Source organism: Hippoglossus hippoglossus, chromosome 10 (genome assembly GCF_009819705.1).
Source record: "Hippoglossus hippoglossus isolate fHipHip1 chromosome 10, fHipHip1.pri, whole genome shotgun sequence".
Taxonomy (NCBI): domain Eukaryota; kingdom Metazoa; phylum Chordata; class Actinopteri; order Pleuronectiformes; family Pleuronectidae; genus Hippoglossus; species Hippoglossus hippoglossus.
This window is the reverse complement of record NC_047160.1, coordinates 7,703,404-7,728,955: the sequence shown is the minus strand read 5'-3', so window position 1 is coordinate 7,728,955 and position 25,552 is coordinate 7,703,404. Positions and strand designations below refer to the sequence as shown.

General features: G+C 41.0%; 2 protein-coding genes across 2 annotated transcripts; one reads left to right on the top strand and one right to left on the bottom strand.

The window, feature by feature from the left end:
• Positions 1-348: 348 nt before the first annotated feature.
• ints6l (integrator complex subunit 6 like) lies at positions 349-17,905 on the bottom strand. The gene is made up of 18 exons (XM_034598023.1): positions 17,472-17,905; positions 17,275-17,352; positions 13,944-14,093; positions 12,466-12,555; positions 12,070-12,253; positions 11,823-11,945; positions 10,897-11,060; positions 10,093-10,245; positions 9,828-9,960; positions 8,498-8,592; positions 8,277-8,387; positions 6,947-7,162; positions 6,699-6,825; positions 6,330-6,472; positions 5,407-5,638; positions 4,877-5,317; positions 3,599-3,692; positions 349-3,290 (listed from the first exon to the last, which is right to left on the bottom strand). The coding sequence occupies exons 1-18, from the start codon at positions 17,580-17,582 to the stop codon at positions 3,188-3,190; spliced, it is 2,748 nt and encodes a 915-aa protein (XP_034453914.1). The 5' UTR covers positions 17,583-17,905; the 3' UTR covers positions 349-3,187.
• Positions 17,906-19,416: 1,511 nt separating this feature from the next.
• On the top strand, positions 19,417-25,430 carry mospd1 (motile sperm domain containing 1). The gene is made up of 6 exons (XM_034599058.1): positions 19,417-19,564; positions 21,159-21,459; positions 21,573-21,648; positions 21,865-22,097; positions 23,991-24,152; positions 24,740-25,430. The coding sequence occupies exons 2-6, from the start codon at positions 21,306-21,308 to the stop codon at positions 24,769-24,771; spliced, it is 657 nt and encodes a 218-aa protein (XP_034454949.1). The 5' UTR covers positions 19,417-19,564; positions 21,159-21,305; the 3' UTR covers positions 24,772-25,430.
• Positions 25,431-25,552: the final 122 nt, after the last annotated feature.

The window sequence follows — 25,552 nt, the reverse complement described above, 5'->3', positions numbered from 1 at the left end:
CACGCTACACCTGTCAGATTTTTTCATAAAGATGTCTGCATTATTTCTTGAGAAATTCACATAAATGATAAATGTTGAAAAACACCCCTCATCTTGCAACGTTAAAGAAAGTGAAAACGATATCCTGGATCTGCCCTTTAAATTGAATCGGCTCCAACAGTTAATGGAACCATCTTAGGCCAATACCACACCTTATAACAAGTTTCCATGAAATCGATTTAGTAGTGTTTGCAAAATCTTCCTAACAGACAGACGAACAGCAAAGAAAATATAACCTCAGAGACGGAGAGAATAAAACCTGTGGATCTGTTTTTAGAAATACACACAAATGCACACACTGACAGTAAAAACCATTCTACTTGTGGTTTATTTTTTGGTTTTCTTAAAAAAATGGAGCATGTTCATAAAACTTTACACTTTTGTATATGCATTTAACAGTTTACAAAATTGGCTTTTAAACATTTCTTTTCAAAATAGTTCATATACTCTGAAATAAACAAATTCACAAAAATAATCTATATTCCTTATGAACATTAAAAAGTACTGTACAACTGTGGTAAAAATGAGGAGAACCAAGGAGGAGTGCTGACTGTGGTTTGTGTGAAAAGCAGCAGAGGGCGGCTAACCAGCTGTTCAACAACAGATGATCGTCCACTGAGCACACATGCACAGATTCCTCTGAATAAAGTTGTAATTCTGGGAATCAATGGAGTGTTTGTTGTGCTGAGGAGGATGTGTGTGTATGTGTGTATGTGTGCGTCTGTGTGTCTGTGTGGTGAGGGTACCACCTCTAAATGGATACCAACAGCTGCATTCACTGAACCAATGTTGTGTTGCTGTAATGGCAGGTAGGACAACACCAATGCTCAGTCAGTAAATCAGTCTTGTGTTTGGTCCGTTCTCAGTACAACTCACTAATGTGTAAAAAAACAACAACTGATACTTCTAGATTCTAGACTATTGTATGACGTTTGTTTTCAGGAGCGAGTCAGTACAACTGACTTTTAGTAACATATTGGACCCAGTTTGGACATTTAGAGACTAAATGACCTTAAGAGAGAAATGTTTGAGGTTTCACCTTATTGACAAAAGAGTGGGCAATATGGCCTCTGAGAGGAGAGAAATGTGTCTACCATTCAACATTTAGCTTTATCATTTATAGATGTAACTATCTCTTTAGTATGGAGGCCCCAAAGTCCAGACAGGTGATATTTTTTATCTTGTGTTTCTTGTGTGCACATTATAATAACAAATGAAAAATATCTCATGGGAACAAGTTAATGTATGTGCAGCAAATTATGTCTGCTGATGAGAAATCGCGTGTCTCCGTACATTCCAAGGTGAAAATAAAATTGGATTAGCTGATTTCTAACCACCACGGTGAAACCACTATATCGACCATATGAAGTCGATACAGATCCATATGAATTTGTAGTAAATTATCTTTTGCAAATAAGTTAGTAACTAAGTAAGCACAAGATTCTGCAAATAAGATAAAAAATATCACCTGCTACATACTTTGGTATGGAATGTGTATTTTTGTATCATCTTATTCTGTTGAAAGTTTCCAGAACAAATACGGTTTGGTTTGTCATCACTTCCGGCTGCTGCATCCCAAAACACAAAACCTGGACAATTTGAACACTTACTTTTTTAGGACTCTATTAAAGACATTTTTATTGACAGCTGCTTTTTGACTCACTAGGATCAACAAACCCTCCTCGTCTGTCTGTCTGTCTGTTGCTGTGTCCAAGGTATACTTTCGTATTGTTGTTCTATGGCTGCTGCTGTTTGTGCTTTGCCTGTTTGTCTTGCAGCTTGTGCATGCTACTCTTGTTCTGTTGTAGTATGTAATTCAAGTAATGCTTGTTGTCACGTTATGCTGTTTTGTTGTGTATTAGTGATGAGTGCGCCGAAACGTTTTTGAAGGTGTGCGCTTCTGTTCTTTTAGTGTTTTGCCCTTTGCCAGGCTGCCATCGTAAATAAGAATTTGTTTTTAATGACTTGCCTGGTTCAATAAAGGTCACTGACTAGATTGACCAAAAATACACATTTCATTCGGGGTATTTTATCGTTGAAGTCCCCCTCCACTGAAATTCATGTTTTTAAACATGTTAAAAGGTCCTTCTTGTGCCTTTTATGTAAGAAGAAGAATTTCGGAGTATTTCCTCAACACTGCAGTAAACAAATGCCAATTGGAAGAAACCAGGGGATTGTAAAGTAACAAACCTAATGACACCAATCCTGTCAACTTGTGGGTGGGGCTATGTATCTGGAAAAGGCTCCTTAACTGCAGGTGGCGCTGTGAGGGTGGGGAGACAGGGAGCGGGGGCAGGGCCATATTAGTGTTACATTTTAGCCATTTCAAGGCCATGATGGGAATTTTTGAGTGTATCAATTGAAGTTTCAGTAAAGTGATGATATACTTCAGTATATATTGCTAATGCAACATAAAATCACATCATCATCCTTTGATCCATATTGCCCACCCTTCGTGTTAATGCATGTCAAGATCATCAAATGATTATTCTCCCAGTGAAGATGTTCAGTACCAGTATCAACATCAGATATTAACACTAAAAACATGAGGGGAACCCAATTGGATCAGATTCCTCCTGTCATTCATACAGCTACATGGTAGTAATTACTCTAGAAAAACTGGTCGCAGTCTTACAAACACTTTTCAGACCAGCTGAAGAAAGGTGTTTTTAAAAAGAAAATAACAATAACAGGAATAATCCATCCTGTCCACGTTCTGCCAATGAAGGATCTGTGGGCTTACTGTGTCTGTCTAACAGAGTGTGTGTGTGTGTGCGTGTGTGTGTGTGTGTGTGTGTGTGTGTGTGTGTGTGTCTGAACAATGTGCTGATACAGACAAAAGCCGTACGGATGTTTAAGGCATCTGTCAATATAAAGAGGATTATATTTAAAGTCTCTTTAGTCATCCTCAGTGGATCTGTGCTGGAGGCCCCTTCTCCAGCTAAACCCTGACCTTCCGCCTCTAACAGGATGTGATGTAACAGCACAGGGACAGTAGGAGCATCGGCTCTCAGTGCATTTGTCCTTTTTATGCCTCCAGCTTCTCAGTCTTTTTGAGGCAAGTCAATGAGGACGTCTCTTCGATGGTGGTGATATTCAACCGTGAACAAAACATACTTCAGTAACAAAACCAGAGATGGCTTCATCACTATCTGCCATTGTCGTTGGAAAGCAGCAAAGACGCTGCATGTTTCTCCTCCAACTCAGCAAGGATCAACTCCAGCTGCTGGATCAGAACCCGCTTCTTGAACCTGGTGAACAAAGTGAGTAGAAGCACTGAAATACACATGGAAACAGTAATTATACTGCAAATTACTATCAACTGTAATTATACTGCAAATTTAAGTCAAGGAAGTTAGAAACCCTCTAGAAATAAGCCAGGGAAGATTCTTTAAGGTTAGGTTGCTTTGAAATGCAAGGAAAATATTTAAACACAGGTCTTAATGACACGTTGTTGAACATTTGTGTTGTGTGTCAGAGACGGGACTGCTGCCATGCTTTAAACAGAGCAAAAACTCTTCCACTTAATCCTATGATTAATAAACCGAGTCACTCTTACCTGATGGCCTCTTTGATGGCGTGTTGGATGAAGTACCTCTGAACATTAAAAGGCCCTTTCACCTGCTGCAGGAGTGACTCTATTGCATCGTAGTCTGAGAAAAAGTACAGAGAAAGACAAGGATGAAGAAACTGTTCAAAAGTTCCCAACATGGCATCTATGTATTTCTATATATATATTAAATAAAGAAAAATGTGGGGCAATTATTCCTAACATGTATTCATCTAACCCTCATGACAAAGACATGTATTTGAGGCTTGATATTTAACAGTTTAAGGATTAACTTCATTATAAATAGCTATAAACAAAGGAAATCACAAATGCAACCAAATTGTATAACGACACCTTTGAAAATAAAATAAAACCTTAAGCTCAGTCAAATTAAACTACATGTATGTATCTACCATGTACAAAGCTACTGAGATATGCTTTGATACAACCGCCCAACTTTTTTTCTTTTTGCCTTGCCATCACTTATTTTGTGTCAACACCATCAGACACCAAATAAATTTACATTATGCTGGACCTGTAAAAACTAGAACAAAAACAGGTCGACAGAGCCCTGAAGAAAATTACTAATAATATGAATATATTTTCGTCTGTTTTTTTGCTTCATTTTTAACTTTAACTCACTGTCTCCAACTGTCTTAAAATTCAGTAAATTTAGTATTTATATATTATTAGACAAACTAATCTATTTCTATATTTGACTCAAAACACTTCTGGAGAAGTGGGTATACTCAGCCCATCCAGCAAAGAATTTAAACAGTGTTATAAACAGTGACATGTAAGACTACTTTTGCCTATTTAGCTAACCTAGAAATGGGCAAATTGTAACTTAATTACAGTAATGTAGGGGAAGTGGGAACATATTGCACACCAGCGTACCGCTGAACTACCATCACTACTTGTTTGGGTAGTTTGCTTCATGTTTTAATTTCCTTCGAGGACTAATTCTGTTGCTTTTTCGAATGAGTTGGGTTTATCAGGAGGTGGTGAGGGTGATATTTTTTACCAGGAAGACAAACACAGATATGACCCGCCCTACTTGGCCTCTGATTGGCTTACTCTGATATTCTTATCCTAACTTACCAATCAGAGGCAGAGTAAGGCGGGCAAGGCTTTTGCTGTCCTAGGAAAACATTGGCAAATGAATGATGCGCACAACAGGTGATTTAGAACTGGGTATACGCTTTGCTGACGGAAAAATAAGTGGGTATACACTGCATACCTGCGTATACCCTGCACTACACTACTGGCTCTACTGCTCTTACTCACTTCGTCCAGGTTTGCGGACTTCCTTTATAACCCGCGTCCGCAGCTCTGCTTGGCTTCCGTCTAGTGGTGCTATGAAAATGGTCTCCAGCATTGCCGGGTCATCGTCAGAGTCGTCGAGCTCGCTCTGCGGACTCAGTTGTTCACAGTTGTGTTTATCCTCCAGCGGCTGCTCATCTAGACAATCCTCCACTAGTCTCTCCTCCACTAGTTTCTCCTCCACTAGTTTCTCCTCCACTAGTCTCTCCTCCACTATTCTCTCCTCCGCCAAGTCGATGTCCTCTTCCTGATCAGCTGCTACCACCCTGGACTTCTCCTCAAGGGTCAGTGAAGGTGAGTTTTCTACTACAGGGTCCAACTCAGTGGGCCAGATCTCCCCCGACTCCGGCCCAAGGCCTCCATCGCCATTACTCTCGGGGACCACCAAGTTGTTGCCATCCACTCCTGCAGGGGTGACAAAGAATTGGTACTCTCTCAGTGACTTTCAAGCAGTAATGTACAATCACTTCCAATTTTTGTATAAATAGTCTTACCTTTGTGCTGTGGGATGGGTTTGATGAGATTCTGCTGCCCTTGAACCACCACCGGAGTCTTTCCCACCACCACATGGTTGGTGTTTGCTGGTGGAGTCTGCGGCCGCCGCAGCAATGGGGACATACTTCGCCTTCTCTTCACAGTAGCACTCGAGTTGGAATCATTGGAATTTCCTCTTTTCTTATTTTGAGGGCCTGCGACAAACTCATCTGCCTCATCGATCATCATGCCCTGAGATACAGGTTTCAGAGAACAGAACAATTAAAGATGAACGATACTAAATATTGAATGAAAAAAAACAACATTAAAGGGATAGTTCGCAGAAAAATTTTAATTCACTCATTATCTACTCACCACTAGGCCAATGGAGGTGTGGGTGAAGTGTCTGAGTCCACAAAACACTTTAGGAGTCTCAGGCCTAAACAGTGTTGCAGCTAAAGTGACATCTTCAGACGTAATAACAGAAAAAAACATAACATGCCTCCATACTGCTCGTGGGCAGGGTGCATGTTGGCATACGTTGTCTAATTTGAATGTCAGGGCTTGCGGACACAGGAGCAGTATGGAGGCATGTTATGTTTTTTTTCTGTAGTTTTTTTTACGTCTGCAGAAGGGATCCCATTTAATTTAATTGTATTTGGCTGCAACAATGTTTACCCCTGAGACTCTGTGTTTTGTGGACTCAAACACTTCACCTACCCCTCCACCGGCATAGTGGTGAGTGGATAATGAGTGAATTTTAAATTTTTTGGTGAACCATCCCTTTAAGAAGAATTTCTACAGACATTATACTAGGAGGTCAGCAGAGAAAGTGTCTCACTCGGACATTTGCGTTCACTCATGCACCTCCTCCGGAGAAAATACGGAGGAACTGCGGAGTTCAGTGCATGTCTGAAAGCAGCTAATGTCGACATATCTTTACCTTCTTATCCTGTTTGAAAGGATTCCCAAATGTGTGCAGACGTTTCGGTTGGTCGGGGTCAATCTCTCTCAGAGGAGACGGCATCATTTTTAGGTACTCCTGATAGTTTCCCATCTGAGCCACTGGGATACTGTGCAGATAGTCTAACAACCACAAGGAGTTTTATTAGCATGAATAAAATACTAAACGAATTACACAGGATTTCCTATAGAACTTTTGTGTTGGTGTTTTGGGTATGTGGTGGTTTGGGTCATCAATATCATCAAAAACAGATGTTGTTGCAGACAGTGATGTGTATGTATTAAATTTTCTTATGTTACTGTTGCAAATACCAGAGATATGACTATTCAAAGAAGCAACCTCACATACCTTCGTCTTGCCCTCGGATCAGTTTCTGTGAAGTCCGCAGCAAATTGGAGCGCATTCGGGTGACCTGGTCTAGAAGGTTCCGTCTGGGGATGTCGAAGGCATTTCGATAAGCCTGAGGTTTTACATCCTGTGAACACGTTAGTAAATCTAATCAGAGAAAACCCACCAAACTGTGCACTTGCCCTGTTTTTCCTGTAACTTAAAGTGTGTCACACTCTTCAGAAATGTCCTCGCTCTCCTAAATCTACCTTGTTGGGCAGAGCGATCTGGAAGCCAGCAAACTCTTTGAAGTTGATGTCCACGAGTCGAAGAGGCCCCTCCCCAGTGATTCCCTGCAGCAGCTGCTTGAAGTCTCGCCGGTGGGCTAGAGATAGAGAGCTGGAGTGGTTCTTCACCTTGATGCCAGTTTCTTGAGGAGCTTTCTTCCCCACGGACACGATTAAACGGTCGGACTCAATCTTTGCCTTTAGTTCAATAAAAAAAAACAACATTTTACTGTCTTTCCAGATGATAAAATCACACTTAAATGAAATGTTGGTTAACAGTACTGTTCGTAGCACAGACACATTTAAGGATTATGGAGTCTTTTGTCCCAAATATTAATGTAAAACCTCAAGAGAGTTTGTTCCTTTATACATAGTCTAATTTAATCAATATTTGAAGTACAAACATCATAGACTTTAACTCCTCTACTCATATCAGAAAAATGGGATACTATTTTTCTAATTATGACAACTCGTGCTGTACCTGTTCTAAACATTCCTGTTTGGAATGGGCTGTTTGCTTGGCCTGTGGTTATGCTGGTGGCAGCTTTATTTCTGAAACTGTAAAAGTGACCTGCAGTAATTGAGTCACAGCTAATAAAGACCAGGTGCTGGACTACACTGGACCATGAAGCTTCACCACTACAGCTGTCCACCTGTTTATTCAAAGTTCTGTGAAGCTGGACTCAGTAGGCGTGAATCAGTTGTTGTTGCAGTGATTGACAATGTCACAAACGTCGATGAGTGTGAAGCTGATAAGTTGAATGGTTCTCAAGACATGTGAGCCACATACAGAAAGAGGAAGATATCTGGAATTACTACTGGGATACAGACTGATGTAAGTGGAAGATTTTGTTTTTCTGAGCATCCATCACTGCACTAATTATATTCAGAGCAAAAACATGTACATGTAGCATATGTAGTTATGTTTCAGTCTAAATTTAAAGGCACAATCTGTGGTTTTTAAACATTTAAATTGCAGCCATATTAACACTATACTAGAGATTGATTTAATTCTATTTATATATTCACTATATATAATTTGACTTTGTTCTGTACTTATAAATGTTACTGAATGAATGAAACCTTTACGGCATCAGAATAATAAATAACACATTTCTTAGGTTGTGGTATTGAGGTAGACTTTATACTACAACCTGTCAATCAATTTGAACTGAGAATTTTCTTTCCAGAGTGAAGATGATCTTCAGTTGAAGGGCACTTTGACAATTGATCCAAGCTTGGGCTTTTTTCTCCCCTCCTACTATATCTGTCACACTGATGTTAATGGAAGCTGTGAGTGAGGAGTCTTTACCTGCTGACTGAGCTTCTTCAGATAAGAGATGACACTGTAACTCAGGCCGCAGTCCATCGCATCTGCTATCAGATTAGGTGCACCCATCATCCTCAAGGCCTTTTTTAAGGGCTGTTGGATAATTGTGGGGAAACAGTTTTGGGATATTAGTTTATGTGCAAAAACATAATAAATCAATGGATTAAATAATTATCAAAGTAAGTGACATAGCATCAGCTTACCATGAGGTAGTATGGAGGCATCGTCTTCAGGTAAATCTCTAAGGCCTGACGCCACTTGAGGTTTGGTTTTAGTTTGTGCACTTTAAACAAATCATCTGAAAGGAGAGAAAAGAAGAGAGGGATGTCTGAGAAAAAGAAAGGTTTTGCTGTTCTGGATCAGCGACCAGTCAGTTGTCCACCTGCAGCTCCTCCTGCTGCTGTACACACAATATTTAAGTGGGGAGTCTAAAACAAGCATTAAAACACATACTACCTTTTTATCCATCTTAAAACCACATCATCTATTTGTTGTACAATGTTACATTTCATTTCATTTAGCTGACACTTTTATCCAAAGCGACTTACAATAAGTGCATTCAACCATGAGGGTACAAACCCAGAACAACAAGAATCAAGAAAGTACAATTTTCTTCAAGAAAGCCAAACTACAAAGTGCTATATGTAAGTGCCATATAAGTGCTACTAAAGTCCTTTTTTAAAAAAAAAATTGTATCCAAGGTATAGTCGGAAGAGATGTGTTTTTGGTCTGCGGTGGAAGATGTGTAAACTTTCTGCTGTCCTGATGTCATTGGGGAGCTCGTTCCACCATTTGGAGCCAGGACAGCAAACAGTCGTGATTTTGTTGAGTGGCTAGCTCGCAGTGAGGGAGCAACAAGCCGATTGGCAGATGCGGAGTGAACGGGCTGGGGTGTAAGGTTTAAATATGTCCTGGATGTAGACTGGACCCGATCCATTCGCAGCACGGAACGCAAGGACTAGTGTCTTGAAACGGATGCGGGCAGCCGCTGGTAACCAGTGAAGGGAGCGGAGGAGCGGAGTAGTGTGAGTGAACTTAGGAAGGTTAAAGACCAGTCGAGCTGCTGCATTCTGGATGAGCTGCAGAGGTCGGATGGCACTAGCAGGTAGACCAGCCAGGAGGGAGTTACAATAGTCTAGGAGTGAGATGACCAGAGCCTGGACCAGAACCTGCGCCGCCTTCTGAGTGAGAAGGGGACGTATTCTCCTGATGTTGTACAGCATGAATCGACAGGAACGTGTTGTTGCAGTAATGTTGGCAGTAAGGGAGAGTTGACTGTCGAGTGTCACACCCAGGTTCCTAGCAGTCTGGGTGGGGGCTAACATGGAGTTGTCAAATCTTATTAAAGATTAACAGTGTAATTTGCTCTGTTATAACCTTGTTATTTGTGATCATGTTTAAAACTAAAGATGTACGCAGATAGAGAAGTGCCCCAGGAAAAAAGTCCTTTTTAAATTCATTTTCAGCTCTGACTCGATGACCCAGAATGTTTGAGGCCACTTTAACGACACAGTTAACTGTCACACATCTTACCGAGAAGTGGGAGAAGGACTGGGAAGTTGTAAGGCATGACGAACAGGTTGACACAGGTAAGAGTGGTGCTGGCTTTAAGGTAGCCAAACGGCTGTCCCAGGTCATTCGGCTTCCCACTGCTGTTCACAAACACCTGAGAACAACAAGATTGTAAATGTTTCTAGTTACTGGTTCTTTGGTAATTCACTGGTTTTCAGAATAGTCAACAGGAGTGAGAAAAGAAGCAACTCATCAGAGCTGATTGGTGTGTGAATATGTACAGTACCTGCCAGCACATGTGTGGAGATTTCCGTTCCAGAATGTACTGGGTGAGCGGAGAGGGCTCCAGTTCATACTTGTCAAAGGGAAGTTTGTCAATCACCATGGGCTCACAGTCCACACATGAGAAACGCACCATGGGGTGAGCAGAGCGAGGAGGCTGAGAACAGGAGATGGAGACAGATGAAGAAACTGTTATTATCTGTGATTTCGAGCCATGTGACATCTTTGCAACAGCAACAAAACACTGAAGATTTAAAGACAATGGAAATCACAGAGCAAGCTGGAGACTGGATGATATTGGCTATGAGTCAAAGTTACTGACTCTGAAAAACACTACTGCCAATAAAAGAGAGAAAGACAGGAAGATAAGAGTGAAAGTAAAGAGCAGGTTTGTGTGTAAATGTGCGTACGCTGGGAGGTGTACATCTAGAGAGACACAGACAATATGAATTGGGGCTGCATGATATTAGGAAAACATCCGATAACGTTGAATGTTGCGATGACGATATGACTCGCGATAAATAAACAAATGCTTGAGTATATAGTGTTTTAGTCTTTCTGCTTTGGGTTCGCTGCTAAAATCGACCCCATACAGTGAGTAGCCTATGCAGAAAGTCCGCTAAGAGTGATCATTTGGGGCTTTTCATACATGTTTGGACCGTAAAAAAGTTATGTTTTACAGTTTGCCTGTTGATATCGCGATGACAAATTGTATTAAATATTGTGCAGCCCTAATATGAATAGCACGTGATTAACAGTGTTCGGTCAAAGGTGCCACTGAAATATTTCTGAGTGTGTCTCAACTCACAAGCGTGGGAGAATTCTGGTCCGGCCAGAAGGACTCTGGTATGGGCCAATGCCCAACTGGCACGCCTGTCTTTGGGTTCGGCCGCACGTATATGAGTTTGTGGCAACTGTGCCACAGCTGAGAACTGAAGGACGACACAGGACGACTTGACTCCACAGAGATATCTGTAAAACAAGGGATTGTATGACATTAGACAGAAACATTTCTCAGTCAAATGCAAACAATTACAAGCAATTAATGGGAATTTGAGAGTTTTTCAAAGTACCACAAATTCACCAATTATGAGATTTAGTATTATTTAAACTACACAAATTTCAATCTATCCTTTCGACAACTAAGAAAATAAGTAAGGACGATTTCACACCTAATTGGTTTGTTCTGAAGCACGGTTTGGTTCATTAGCAGTGTGAAAACACTTTTTAGGACTGTTGAGACAGCACAATAGCAGGAGAAAGAGAAGCGGCTCATAAGGATTGCTTGCAGTCTTTGCACCGACAATACAATTTTTGCATGACAAGGATGTTCATTTGGCGCATTTTAACTTGTGTTGAGTACTGCGTCTGAAGTCAGCGATCCTGGTTCGAACTTTTAGGTGTGAGAACGCCCCAAATCAAGTTACCTCAGTATGAAAGAAGTTGCTTATATTCCTCTGTATTTGGCTGATCTAGAAAATGCACTCAGTTCTCCTTTCAGTGTAAAAGTACAATGTGATGATCCACATTACAAAGATTCTCCTCTACTTTCACCTGTTTTACTGCTCAGTGTCTTTGCTCCAACTATCTGTGATGAAATGATGTGCTTAGTAAAATGTCCTGCACTTCTTTTAGAATCCACTTGATTCATGTTTTGACTGTGCTTTTGAGCCATTCAAAATGTTGTGTATACCAAGCTGTGAAGAAAAGAGAAGGCAGTGTATGAAAACTCACCTTCCCCAACGGGATCTGGCCCCGTCTTCTCAAAATTAATAACAACTCCACTTTGGACCTTTTGGACCAGAGATTCCAGACACTGGTTCAACATCCTCTGTGTCCGTACACAGTATGATCGCCCTGAGAGGAAAAAACACACAATGATCATATCATATAGTAGAATGATTTATTGAGTGCTGCCAAAAAGAGTATAGACACGCACAATGAATGACTCCACATGCCAAAGATAAAGAAAATGCCGAACCTCCAGTAACTTCACACATCTGGGTGATTGCGGACTCATCTGTGGGGACGCTACCGAGCTGCTCCGTGTCTGGTGTTGCTGCTCCCGGCAGCCTCAGCACCAACGCAAACAGACGCTGGTCCCACCGAAAGGGTTCTTTGGTCAGTTCACTGCCAGCCAAAGGAGAGTTCAGAGGCAGGTGCAGCTAGACGACATGCCGGGTTAAGGGAAGACACATAAGAGAGGAAATTAGTAAGTGACAACTTTCTTCTTCACTAATTCCACTGTTACACAAACTTTACACTTTGTCATAAAAAAACTGAAAATGATTACATAAACATTTTACAAAGCATTTGACAGTATCAGTGGGTGCAGTGCATAGTGGTGCGGCCACATTTTGTATGTTCTTAATCTCACCTCATCTGGCACCCCAGAGCTGTGCGTAAGCTTGTTCCCGTCGGTGATAGTGATGATCACAGATGGCTCTAGGAAGAACGGGTTTCGTCCCTGAGAGGGAAATGATAACATTTAGCAATTAAATCCCAGTTCAGCCAAACAGTGACCCCATTTATTCCAACAAGCCTGACTTCATTTCCTCATTTTCCAGACCAAATTTACTCTTGTGAGCTGTGTCTTAAAAAACATTCACATCTCCTCAAAATTGGTCTCTCATGCTCACAGTGATGGCAAAATACACTGTAGGTATACGGTTTAAACAGAGGTCGACTTAAACACAGTAATTGGTTTGGTATTAGCATCCCACCCCTGATAAGAACCCTTGTAGGGACTGTGTTGAAACTCTTTTTCTTTGCTTTGTGTCAGGATGCATCTAAGACAGCGTCCTTGTGTTACACGTTACAGACGGAGGCTTCTACCACTGTGAGCTCTACAGCTCACAGTGGTAGAAGCCTCCGTCAGACTTGATCAATACAAATACACAAACATAGTAGATTTATGCACCCCTGATTCAAACTAGTTTATTCATATCTGCATTCAGGTCGCGCTTTGGAGAAAAGACAGTGTGAGGAGCGGATGACAGTGATGACTGAGGACAGACGGAGTGGATTAAACTACAATAAGATTCAGTAGTCTTAGTCTCCAGGTAAAAGAATCATTAAAAACTTCCCAAGAATTCACATATGCTGTTGTGAATTCAGCATATGTAAAAAAAAACAGAGTTGGTTTGACAAACGAATAATGTAGAAAAAATGTGAGGTCATAAACTCCAGAAACTGTCCTGATAATTGGGTCCGGACATTTTTACCGGTGCCTCTAACAATCAATTTAAATGCAATGCACAATAGGGAAACCTCCCATTCCCATTTAAAATAAACCCACAGAATTATATCACCTTATCAGTATATACACAGTATTTCATGTGCCTATTTTTATGTTTACTACCATTATCAATAAGTGAAATTATTACATCTGTCAAGGAGATTATGTTTGTTTGTTTGTTTATCAGCAGGATTATGCAAAAACTACTGAACAGATTTTCACAAAACTTCTTTAACATTGCGAGATATGACATTTTCACCAATTTGCCAGGGAATAATAATTGGAACTTGCTGAAAAAACATCTGACATATTAAGAAGACTGATTTCTGTGAGTGTGTGTAATTTGGTGCAGCTTGACTCAAATGTAAGAGGACTGTTGGGGCTTGGCAGAGGTAGGCATTCTACTAAATGTCATTCTAGTTTAATAAAAACAATTAAATAGGTTTTTATGTAATAATTGATCTGCAACTAAGCAAAAATGGAAATTACTCTGAAAACTTTCAAATAAATATTAAAGCATTGAAGAATGAGGAATTGTTCTACTATTCACTTGTAGCAACACATGAATCTGCTGCCAAATACATGTTTGTGCGTTATAGGATTTTGGTGTCAAATACCTGTCCATAGTTGTCGATGCCTGAGACGAGGCGGTTGAGGTTAAGCAGGTCAAAGGCTGTACGTAGAGCGTGACCTAGTGTGGTCAGCCCAGACGCCTGCAGGTTCTTCAGCTCGCACATGAAGGTTGCATGGTTCTCCTTCCAGCCTGCCTGAAATACAAACATCAACAGTGGGCTGAATTCACTGCACAGCAGGAAACCTGACAACGCAGCAGCAGAGTAGGCCTGAAGTCAGAGTGTATAGTGAACAGCCACACACCGAAATAGATCCAAACCCAGATACCCAGACTTTGTAATTACAAACAGAACAAGTTCTCTTCAGGTACCATCACAAACCCATTCATGTTGGGCATTTGACTGTCACCTTTGTCAAGTTTAAAACTTTAAGAACCCATCGATTCTGGGCACCATTACATATTAGTGACCATAAAATGAGATCAGGTCATGTGACGCTCTGGAAGTAGAAGATAATATTGTGGAAATTCAGACCCACATTTGAGCTGAATGGTGCCGTTTCAAAAAAAAAAGGAAAAAAAAGAGTCTAATTTCATAGATGACAAGCATCCCAAAATACACTCCCTACTGCTGCCTTGTCCTCTGTGACGGAGATCCACTCCCACAGGGCAGGATGTGGCCGTGTGACTGCTCTTGGACTTTTCTCCAGGGAGGTCAAGAACCTTATTGCTGCCGCTTCATGCTTAATCTAAGGATGACCTGCAAGCTTACCACTTCCTTTAATGGGAGAGGACAGAGGGATCTAAGGACGTACACAGAGAGGGGTGGAGAAAAAGGATTGAAGTTTATCAACATGTATGCTCTGAATCAGAACAGTGGGTCGATTTTTGGATTATCATGGGATATCATTGAAGAACATTGATTTGGGTGGAATTTCCAGGAAAGGGCCGAGCATTGCATGAATGACGTTAGATAAATGCTGGGCACTCATACAAGCAACCTCACTGGGTTGCTGAAGCAACAATTAAAGTGGAAGCACACATTCACATTGGCAGAAGCAAAGAAACCAACCAAACAGACTCTTGTGTAGGCAATCAGAAATGTAAGGCTTGGCTTGCACTCAATAATTCAGACTACAGAATATTTCTATTTTCTTCCTGCCCAACCTCCTCTCTCCCCCTCTACATGAACAATGTATTTCCTCTGTAACTGTGCAATCAGAGTATCGCCATTCAGCATAACCTTGTCCTTTCATCATAATCCTTGGTACACAAAGCAGGCAGAAGACAACAAAGCAGAACACACTGAAGATAAAGTTAAGAAGAGAAGTTGATGATGGACTCTACAACAAGGGAGAAGCAACAGCAGCACCTGGATGATTTTATGTGAGGGAGGAGAATTAGATCTTGGATTATTTGGCTGAGATGACAATTGAATGCATTTTTCTATAATCTGGATTTGTGTATACTGCAATGACTCAAGTAGAAACATTTGAGTTATCACGAATGACAGCAACAATGCAATTTGTTGTGACCCCAGCACTATAATATCGTAAATCAAAGTGACGTAGTAATGTTTCAAGTGCTGAGGCTGTGAGCTGAGAATGATCCTTTTTCCCTTTTTAATATGGAGGTCAATAAAGAGCCAGATATAGCCTGCGTTATTTTAAGGCTTGCGCAGCTTTAAGCATTAGCACTGAGCAAGACTGTACATTAGTTAATAGATGAAATACCAAACATTATTTACATTCTTCACAGTTGTAGATATATTTAAATAAACTGTTACGGTCTGTAGAATGAAGTGTGGCCATGCACTAAATACATTGCAGTTAAAGTACAATGACATATGATGTTTGAAGTTCTATTTGAGTAAAGAGAAGTGGTTACTCTTAGAAAATAGCTCAGTTTATGAATCAAACGTCGGACGTATATTAGATCAATATTTGAAAAAAGCCTTTAATTATAGGATAATTTACATAAGACTGATAATGTTTAAGATATTCAGCGTAATTATTTATTCAGTGTAAAAATGTAAGAAGCCCTAGAAGTGAGAAAGACTAATAATATACCATTTAAAAGTATAATTAACTACATAAATCATAGTGATGGATTTAAAATAAAAAAATTATTTTACTTGCACAAATTCATATTTTACCAGCTCTCATTCTCAAATGACTTCACCTGCACATTTAATTGTTTAATTCTCTTTCCATTTCATGTTTGTTGCTTGTCCGACAAAATAAGAGTGCATTCCTACTGCAAAGGCATATAAATGAACAGTGTATAAAATAATACTACATTACTATTATATAGTAATGTAATAAATTACTGTGATATTCTACTGCAATATTGTTAGCAAAGTAATGAAAACTGAACTTTTAAAAGTATTGTAAAACCAAGAGCTTATAAACTGGTAATTACGTTTTACTTGCTCTACATTTTGCACCATATGCCTCTGTATCGATATTCTAACCCTCACTCTAGCAACTCCAAGATTGCATTATTATTTACTTTCCTTGGCATTATCTATTTTGGTCATGATGCATGCAAACAAATATAAAACAAACTATTGTGTGTGCCTCCAGGCATTACTGGCTGGGACAAAGTAAGGAACAGAGCATATTGTGTTGACAGAAGTGCTGGGGTGTTATTTGTAGACAGTGTTAGCCAAGAGATTTGTAATACACCAGTCACTGATGCAGATCAGGGAGTTCAAGTGCTGCGAGTCGTTACAAATGCGTTTTTATTGGGCAGCAGGAGCTCAGAGGAGGAGATGTAAGCCAGGTCATAAAACATGTCATCAGATGAGTGGTGAAGGTGGCTCTGCTGGCATGAGACCCCTTCACAGATCTGGATGGGTGTGCGTGGCCACTAGGGTGGGTTTGCTGAGGCCATAATGCTCATGATAAATAATGATCATATTAATACAGATCAATTTCTTCTACCGAACTCGCATAAAGATAAAAAATAAAAAAAATAAAAACGTCACGGTGAAGGGGGTTTATCAACTTTCAGACCAGATTGGCCAATGGTAATGCGTGGATGAGACAAGGGGCGGGGTAAAATACGACTGGCAGGCTCTTTGGCCAATCCGAACGCGGTACGGTGAAAAAAAGAGCGACGTCACAGGCAATAATAAATCTCTCCGCCTCCATCTCAACGCCCGAGACTTTTCTCAACACAAAAGCAAAATGTCCGCTGGATGTGGCAGTGCATCTCCGGGGCTGCGGGTTTTTGGAGCAGACAAAAAAAGCCGTTTTTCGCCACGGGGAAGCCGCCCAGCACTGACTCCATCCCAGACGGACAATAAAATCTCACTGACAGAAAAACACGTTGGTCTTGTCAAATGTAAAAAATGGTTATCAGCTGCTAATTACCTTCACTCCGTATGGTGGATCATCGAATGTAACTAGCATGTACCTGTCGCCTCTACTAGCCGGGTCTCGGGCACGCAGCTGTCAGAAAAAGAAAACCAAAACAACATATATTAATTTCGAACGACCTTGCCCAAGGAACCCGAAGCTCACCGAAGGTGCACATTTGCTGAAAGAGTCGGGGTGAAATCGTTCTTTACCTTCATAAAGACCTCAACCGCGCCTTTAGCAACGTCCAGATATGTCGTACCCAAATAAGTGCGCTGATTCATAGAGGCGGACGTGTCTAACAAGAAAAGTAAGATAGGCATTTTAAATGGAGAGCCGCGGTGGTATGCTTTTCTAAAAGAACTGTTGTCCACATATGAGCTATCGTGCGGCCAAGCAGCTCACACATGTGTGTGTATTTGTTCGGATAAGCGCCCCCTCCAGCAGAGGGCCGCTGCCTGTGGCCTCTCTCTGTCCGCCTCTCGACAGCTCTGAGCTGCCTCGCGCTGTTCAACTCCTGCTCCGGACCCACAGGAACGCCCCGCCGCCTCAGCCGCGGCGCCATTGGCTGAGCCCCTTTTCCACCGACCACGCCCCTTCCCATATATTAATATATAACGAGGACGCCATGGCTGGTCTGCACAGTGCCGCCTTCTTTATACTCCAGTGTATATGTTAAAGTGTGTATAATATGATCATTACCACTGAGCGACCTGCCTGGTTTAAAGTGAGACAACTGGAATCTGGAGCTGTTCAGATCATATTCAATGTTCCTGCCACATCCACAACCTCCATCACCACACACACGTTTGCATAGTTTTCCTTATTGGGACTTTGCATTGACTTCAATTCATTGTTTACGCCCTAACCAAAACCTCATCCCTAACCTTACCTAAGACCAGTCCATGCCCAACCAGAAACAGAACCTGACCACACTTCACATGTTTCCATTGACTGTAACCTGGAGCTCAGAAAAGAGGTTTTGTCTCATCAGGACCAGGCTTTGTTTAGTCCCCATGAGGTCAAACAAGCACACACACACACACACACTCTTGTTTCTCTATAGTTCTGAGGACACTCATTGGCATAATACATTCCCTAGCCCCCTACCCTACCTAAACCTAATTCTAACCCTAACCCAATTCTAACCCTAACCCAATTCTAACCCTAACCTAAACCTAATTCTTACCTAAACCTAATATAACCTAAACCTGTCTAACCCTAACCCAACGCTAAGTTTAACCTAAACCTAATTCTGACCTAAACCTAATTCTAACCTAAACCTAAACCTAATTCTAATTCTAATTCTAATTCTAATTCTAACCTTAACCTTAACCTTAACCTTAACCTTAACCTTATTCTAACCTAAACCTAATTCTAACCCTAACCTAATTTTAAACTAAACCTAATTCTAACCCTAAAACCAAGTCTTAACCCTCAAACAAACACACACACAAGCACATCACCTCTGATTCTCTCCCCTGTCACTATTTTGCTGCGTTCACGGCCCCTCACAAGCTCCACCCATCCAACTGGCTTAATAAGTATTTAAGTTGAACATGTTGTAAGTATATCAGTAGGTTGTCATAATGTTTGTACCTAGGATGTGTGCAGCAGGGGTAGGATGCGGACTAGAGAGAGAAAATGCACAATTCGTGCATATATGGTGAAAGTGACATATATGAAGTCACTTTCACCACAGCCCTCATCATCGTCAGTCATCCTGTTCCACATTCTCTCCGACACTCCATGAAGGCAACATCGCTGGTACATGAAAGGAGATTATATCAAAAGAGATTTAAAAAAAATACATACACTCCATAGATTTAAAGGTCAGTGTAAAGCCATGGTGGCCAAACCCAGACACAATGTAATAAATGTAGGTGTCCGATTACAGTTACTTTGGCAGTATACTACAAATTGTATACAATTGCATTTGTGGTTTTCATTTGCTGCCCTTAAAAACAAGTTTTTTTTTACAATTAATAAAGTATCGCGGATGCAGAGGGAATCTTTTATTCTTGAATAATGATCAATTATACAAATGCAGTGGTATCATGTGGGCATTTATATTCCATATCATAACGTGATTAACGAGCCTTTAAACGACATCCATTGAGTCTCTTATTTACTAGTTAGTTACTTCTTCCGCTTTGTTGACGTCTCATACGTACTGTGCCTTCCCAGCATTCACCGCGAGCTCTGCAGCATATTATTGACAAAGAGAAGAGGCTGGAGGGAACAACAACAGGGTGCGATCACACACACAGACCGCGGAGACTCTGATCTGTGTGCTGACAACAAGGTAAAACCCTCCTCTGGCTTTTTGTCTTGATGTAGAACCTCTCCGGGTTGTGTCCTTGTGTAATGACACCGCGCACAGACAGCGTTAAGTGGCGATCAGCTATCACCTGGGCTCAGACTAGCAGGCTAATGCTAGCTAACGTCACCAGCCCTGTACGGCGTTAGCATTACACGATAACGACGTGTTGACAGGGACAGAGCGAGCGAGTGCGACCGTGAGCATTATGTATTCTTTCTATTTCTATTTCTAATATAAACACTGGATCATGAAGACCTTATATCTTGCGTCTGTTTACACTGTCACTCACGATTACGCTGCACTTTAAAGGCAGGCTACAGTATGTGCTTTAAATACAGTCTTTAGATGCAGTCTCTAAATGTGAATATGACGAACCACAAAATATGACGCCTCAGGAAGTGATGAGCGAGTGCAGCAGAGCTTAGTGGACATCGAGGCGACTGTATCGGGATTTCCACGTGTACGTGGAAAACAAAAGTGTTGATCGCCACTTGGGTTGCGACACCACGAGCCCCTGGTTCCTCGAGGTGCCCCGTAACCATGTAAACACAGAGACACGTGACCAGACAGGCCGAGCTTCTGTTTGTCTGAGCTCAACTTGATTAAGGTTCATGTTCTTCATGTTGAAAAAGTGATGATGAAAAAGCAAAAACATGTGTCTATCGGTAATTAAAACAGATTTGCCCTGTTATACTGTAGTTAGATAAAGAATGTTAGCACTAGCATATACGTGTGCACTGATCCCTTTGAGAGTATTGATGAATTAGCTTGTGTAAACTGTACTAAAATAGCAAGGTGCCACGGCTTCATGTACCTCTTCATCGTTTAAACCGCAGCTCAATCTTTTAAAATAAGTGTGAAGTTTAGCATTACAAGCCAGTGAATTCCACCCAGCCATTATCTATGGCACTTATCCTTTGAGTGAGCTAAAGCCTATACCAAACCTTGACAGGTTGGCACTTTAACTTTGGGCCAAGCTGATATATAGTTTTTTTATTTAGTTACTTCTTGCCTCAAAAATCCACTATTAATTCGGTTGTAGATCAAACCTTGGTAGTGCATCGTACAGTTTAAGCTTTAGTGCATTAGCCACAACAGAATATTGATGTGCAAAAAACCACAAACAGCAGATGAATACATGGAATAACACAGCACTTGGTAGAACATATACCTCCTTCAAGGCCCAAGACTCCTCTTAAATTCACACAAGCTGCACCAAATGTCCCATACTCATATATATCCATTCCCAAAATGTGCCTGATTATTTTAGTTTTTTAGAAAAATGCCTTATCTTGCAAAGTTAAAGAAAGTGACAAAATCTCCTGGACCTGCCGCTTGATCCAGATCGGCATCAATATTTAATGGAGTCTTCTCTGACCCATACCACACCCTTCAACCAAGTTTTGTGAAAATCTTGTTTTTTCTTACAAATGTACAAACCAACCAACTAACAAACAAATTACCTTCTTGGCGGAGGTAACTATGAAGTGTAGTCGAACAAAAACAAAGTGTCACAGATTGTGAATATGTGTCATTGAGTAACTGTACTTTATTATCCTACTGTGTTACTTCACAGTGTCATGACATGGCGCTAAGAAGCTGAGAGCGGGAAGTGCCGTTTCCACCAAAAGGGAGTTTTCACAGCTTGATAGTGAGTAGAGAAGGGTGGGGGGCCCAGCAGGCAGACCGTGGACGGGGAAGGGGAAGAGCTCAGCTGGAGCCAATGCAGCAGCAGCATCGACAGCCTGAGCTGGTGGAAGGAAACCTTCCCGTGTTCGTGTTCCCCACTGAGCTCATCTTCTACGCAGATGAGCAGACGTCCCACAAGCAGGTGCTCACCCTCTACAATCCCTATGAGTTCGCCCTCAAGTTTAAAGGTTAGTGGACAGAGGAAAACACAACTTATCTCATGCTTCTGTGTACACTGTATCATATTTGGGAATTATTTCAGAATAGATTGGTAACTTGTGTACTTGTTGATTTTTGTCAGTGCTCTGCACAGCGCCAAACAAGTACACTGTGGTGGATGCCACCGGTGCCGTCAAGCCACAATGTTGCGTTGACATGTGAGTTTGTTTTTGTGTGTAGGACATTTATTTTTCATGCAGTGGTACGCCACCAAACATCTATGAGGTTGTTATTCATGCCCATGTCTTTGTTGTTCATTGATTTCTTTAAAAATATTAGTAGGTTTGCAAGGCAGTGTTGACTTTATATCTCCTGTCAGTGTTTATACAGCTGACCTTCCCACCTTGTTAAATAAAGACTACGTGTCCACACAGAGTCATCAGACACAGAGATGTGCGGGCCTGCCATTATGGGGTGTACGACAAGTTCCGACTGCAGGTGTCGGAGCAGAGTCAGCGGAAAGCTCTGGGTCGCAAAGAGGTGACGGCAACGCTCCGCCCCTCTGCCTCGCAGGAGCCGCCCAGCCCCCGGCCCCTAGATGATGAACGCAGAATCAAAGAGCAGTTTGCAGAAAGCGAGTTTTTTGAACAGACTGCATTTCAGACAGGTGAGTAGACATGCCTGATGCGTGGTGCTGTCACTAGATGGCGCCAAATGCTTACAAAAGATGTGCAAATATGGGAATTTCTCACCATTCACAGGATAGAACATACGTGTTTTTGGGCCTATGAACATACCCCTATTAATATCTACCTACTAACTTATCTATGATTTTAAAAAAGCAGTGCTCTGTCTCACCTTCACAGACACACTGTGACAGTAATAATAGTATAATGCACAGGTTGTAATTATCTTCTGATTCACATTTGTTACCAGACAAGTAGGTGACTATGAAGTGTCTTTTTTTCCTCCTACACCACGTTTACCTGTTTCCTGTTCATATTCTCGAATACATACTGGTATAAAAAATAGGATTAGGATGGGGTATGGGCTAAGGGAGAACCTATTAATTTCTGGAGTGGAAGGTGGGGGGTGCATTCAGGTTTTTTTCCCCCATTTCCTTTAGCATGGCGAAATGGGGAGTTAGCCTTTAGGGAGATTTAGCCCTCTGATTGGACAAAGCCTCAGTGCTAAAAAATATAGTTTATCTTCATTATGAGTCAATGCTGTAACTGCATTTACCAGTTTGCCAATAATGAGTCAAGTCCTATCACTGTTCACTGCTATGTGTTGCTAATCTGAGTACATATTGTAGTTATACTGTTAAGTCAACAGTTTTAGTTTCATAAACCCTGTCTGATCTTATTCTGTAGCTACAACATTCTTTGAGGTCTAGCTCCCTCTCTTTGATTAGAATGAAAATAAGTTTGGCTTTTCTTTGCCACAAAATCTGTTTAAGGCACATAAGTCTGGTGAAGAGTTTATATATCTTGTATATTAAGCAGCAATGACGTGATCCCACTAACAAGACCTGTCTGTGAATCCAAACTCTGATCACACACTGTTTCCTCTTTCTCTCTGCCTCCTCCAATGTTGTCTAAACACTATTAAAAGCACATCAGTGAGCCGCACCTTTGCACTGGGCATCATCCTCATGCATTACCATGAGCATGGACACTAGTTTATTTTGAGTCAATCCCACACACTGAGCCGCTGCTGGAAATACTCAGCAGACTATAGCACCAAATGTGTGCTAGAAAATACTTTCCATATGCAAATACACTATTTAATCCTCTTTGAGTAATGTTTGCTAAAGTTAAAAGTACAGTTATTAGAATGTAGTGACATCTAGTCTGCATGTTGCAGCTGAATACCCCTCACCTCACCCTCCCCTTCCAAACATGGAAGAGAACCTTTGGAAGCCCTCAGTTCTCATAAAAACTCAAAAGGTGTTTAGTTTGTCCAGTTTGGGCTACTGTAAAAAAAACATGGCAGCCTCCATAGAGCGGACCCGCTATAAAGTATTTAAATATAAAGGGCCCATTCTAGGGTAAAGAAAACAATTCGTACAATTTAGATGAAATACAATAGTGAAAACATCACCAGGATTATTTTATATTTTTAATTTCTGCCGATAGATCCCGATCACCTAAATCTTACAAACCTAACCTTTTTAAGTAGCCCATTTTTAAATGATTTTAAAAGAGTTTATTTATCATTTATTTCAGATTTGGATTGTATTTTCACGTTATCTGACACTGGATTTGTTTTTGTTTTTATCCAATTATTTCCCTATTTATGTTTTAATTTACTGGCTTATGTGAAGCACATTGCAGTGTTTTTCAAAATAGCTCTATAAATAAACATCAAACAGTGAGCTACAGGCCAAGAGCCACAGACCAGCGGGGGATCTCTGAAAGTAAGACACAGTAACATGTTGTTGGTTTGGGTCTTTTTATAGGATTTATTTTTACACCCTTAGAATAATTTTGTGAACTTTTCTAAATGATGAATCTGATCACAGTGTATCCTTGTGTGTGTGTGTTTGTGTGCTTGGTAGAGAGCCGTCCTGTTGCCGGAGGACCCAGTCTGCTGACGGTGCTGCTTGGGCTGGTGTGTATGGCCGCCCTGATGCTCCCGACGCTGGGGGAGCAAGAATCTACTGTGCCTCTCTACCTCCACTTAAGTGTTAACAAGAAACTTGTAGCTGCTTATGTTCTCGGTGAGTGAGACAACTCACGTCAGTGGATAATATCATTAATAACAACTTAATTTATTGAGCACTTTAACACAACGTACAAAATGCTGCACAGCAAAAAAATGAATAGAATACAGAAGGAAGTACATAAATAATAATGGAAACCCCAAGTTAATTTAGGAATATACAAGCTATTTTTTTATCCGAGACTTAAAAGACAACGTCTCAGTCAGCCTTATTTCTTAACACAATTCATTCCAGAGCCCTGATGGGGAAAGCTCTGTCACCCCTAGTTTCCTGCCTAGAACCAGGAAGTGACAGCAGACCCTTGTCTGAAAATTGAAAGCTGTGCCAAGGTAAATAAGGAATTAAAAGGTCAGAGATATAACCTGGGGTCAGGCCATGAAGAGCCTTAGAAGTAATCAATGACATTTTAAAATCAATCCTATAACAAACAGGGAGTCGATGTAAGTCCCTTAGTTCTAGCTAATAGCCTAGCTGCTTGCTAGGACAGAATGAGGTTACATTTAAATTGGATCTACGCTGATATTATATATTTTGTTAATATGAAATGACATTGTGTGTCTGTGTTGTCTCGTATCATATTGTAGGTCTTCTTACAATGGTCATCCTACGCACATGAGGTGCTGGGAGCTGAGGAGGAGGAGGAGGAGGAGGATCGAAAATGATCGAAAAGACTAAAGAAAACATTCTCCCACTAGAGGCACTACTACGCTTCAGTGTGTAGAGCTGACAGCAGGGGACGGGGTATATTATTATTCAAATCGCCTCGTCCCCTCATACATACATTTTTTAGCATACTTGTTTTTAAATCCACACATGTATTGTGTTAATACATACATTTACACAACACCGAACTGATGCAAACAGAAGAGACCTCCGGAGTGTTGGTGTGAGAGGAGCCGTCCCTGAACAGGGTCCGTGAAGAAACATGAGGCCACTCGCCCAGAGTTGTCCTGTGGCCTCATATTTCCTGTGTCTGTATTTCTGTGGTCAATATTAGTTTGAAGGAATCCACATGCGAACATGATACCATGTATATAAAGCCATTCAAGTTTTGTTATGGTACTCACCTGTAACCATCACTATATTCAATGTTTTGAAGCATTTTCAGTGTAGACGTCATGCAGCTTGCAAGCGTTGATACCTTATCTGAGTGAGTTCTTTTTTTTCAGCAGTACGATACTTTTACATGTCGCCAAAGGAAAAGATTTTTTCTTTTGTTTGCCGTATTATGTCAATGCTACATCAAATGTTTAATAAAGTCTCCATACATCTGTCTGGTATAATGTTCATAGATCAAATCAGGGGTTTTCTTTGACATTTTTAAAGGGTTGGTCAGGAGTACACAGAACGACATCTCTTGTCTACTTTGTATTGTGAGGTAGTTGAAACAATCCCTA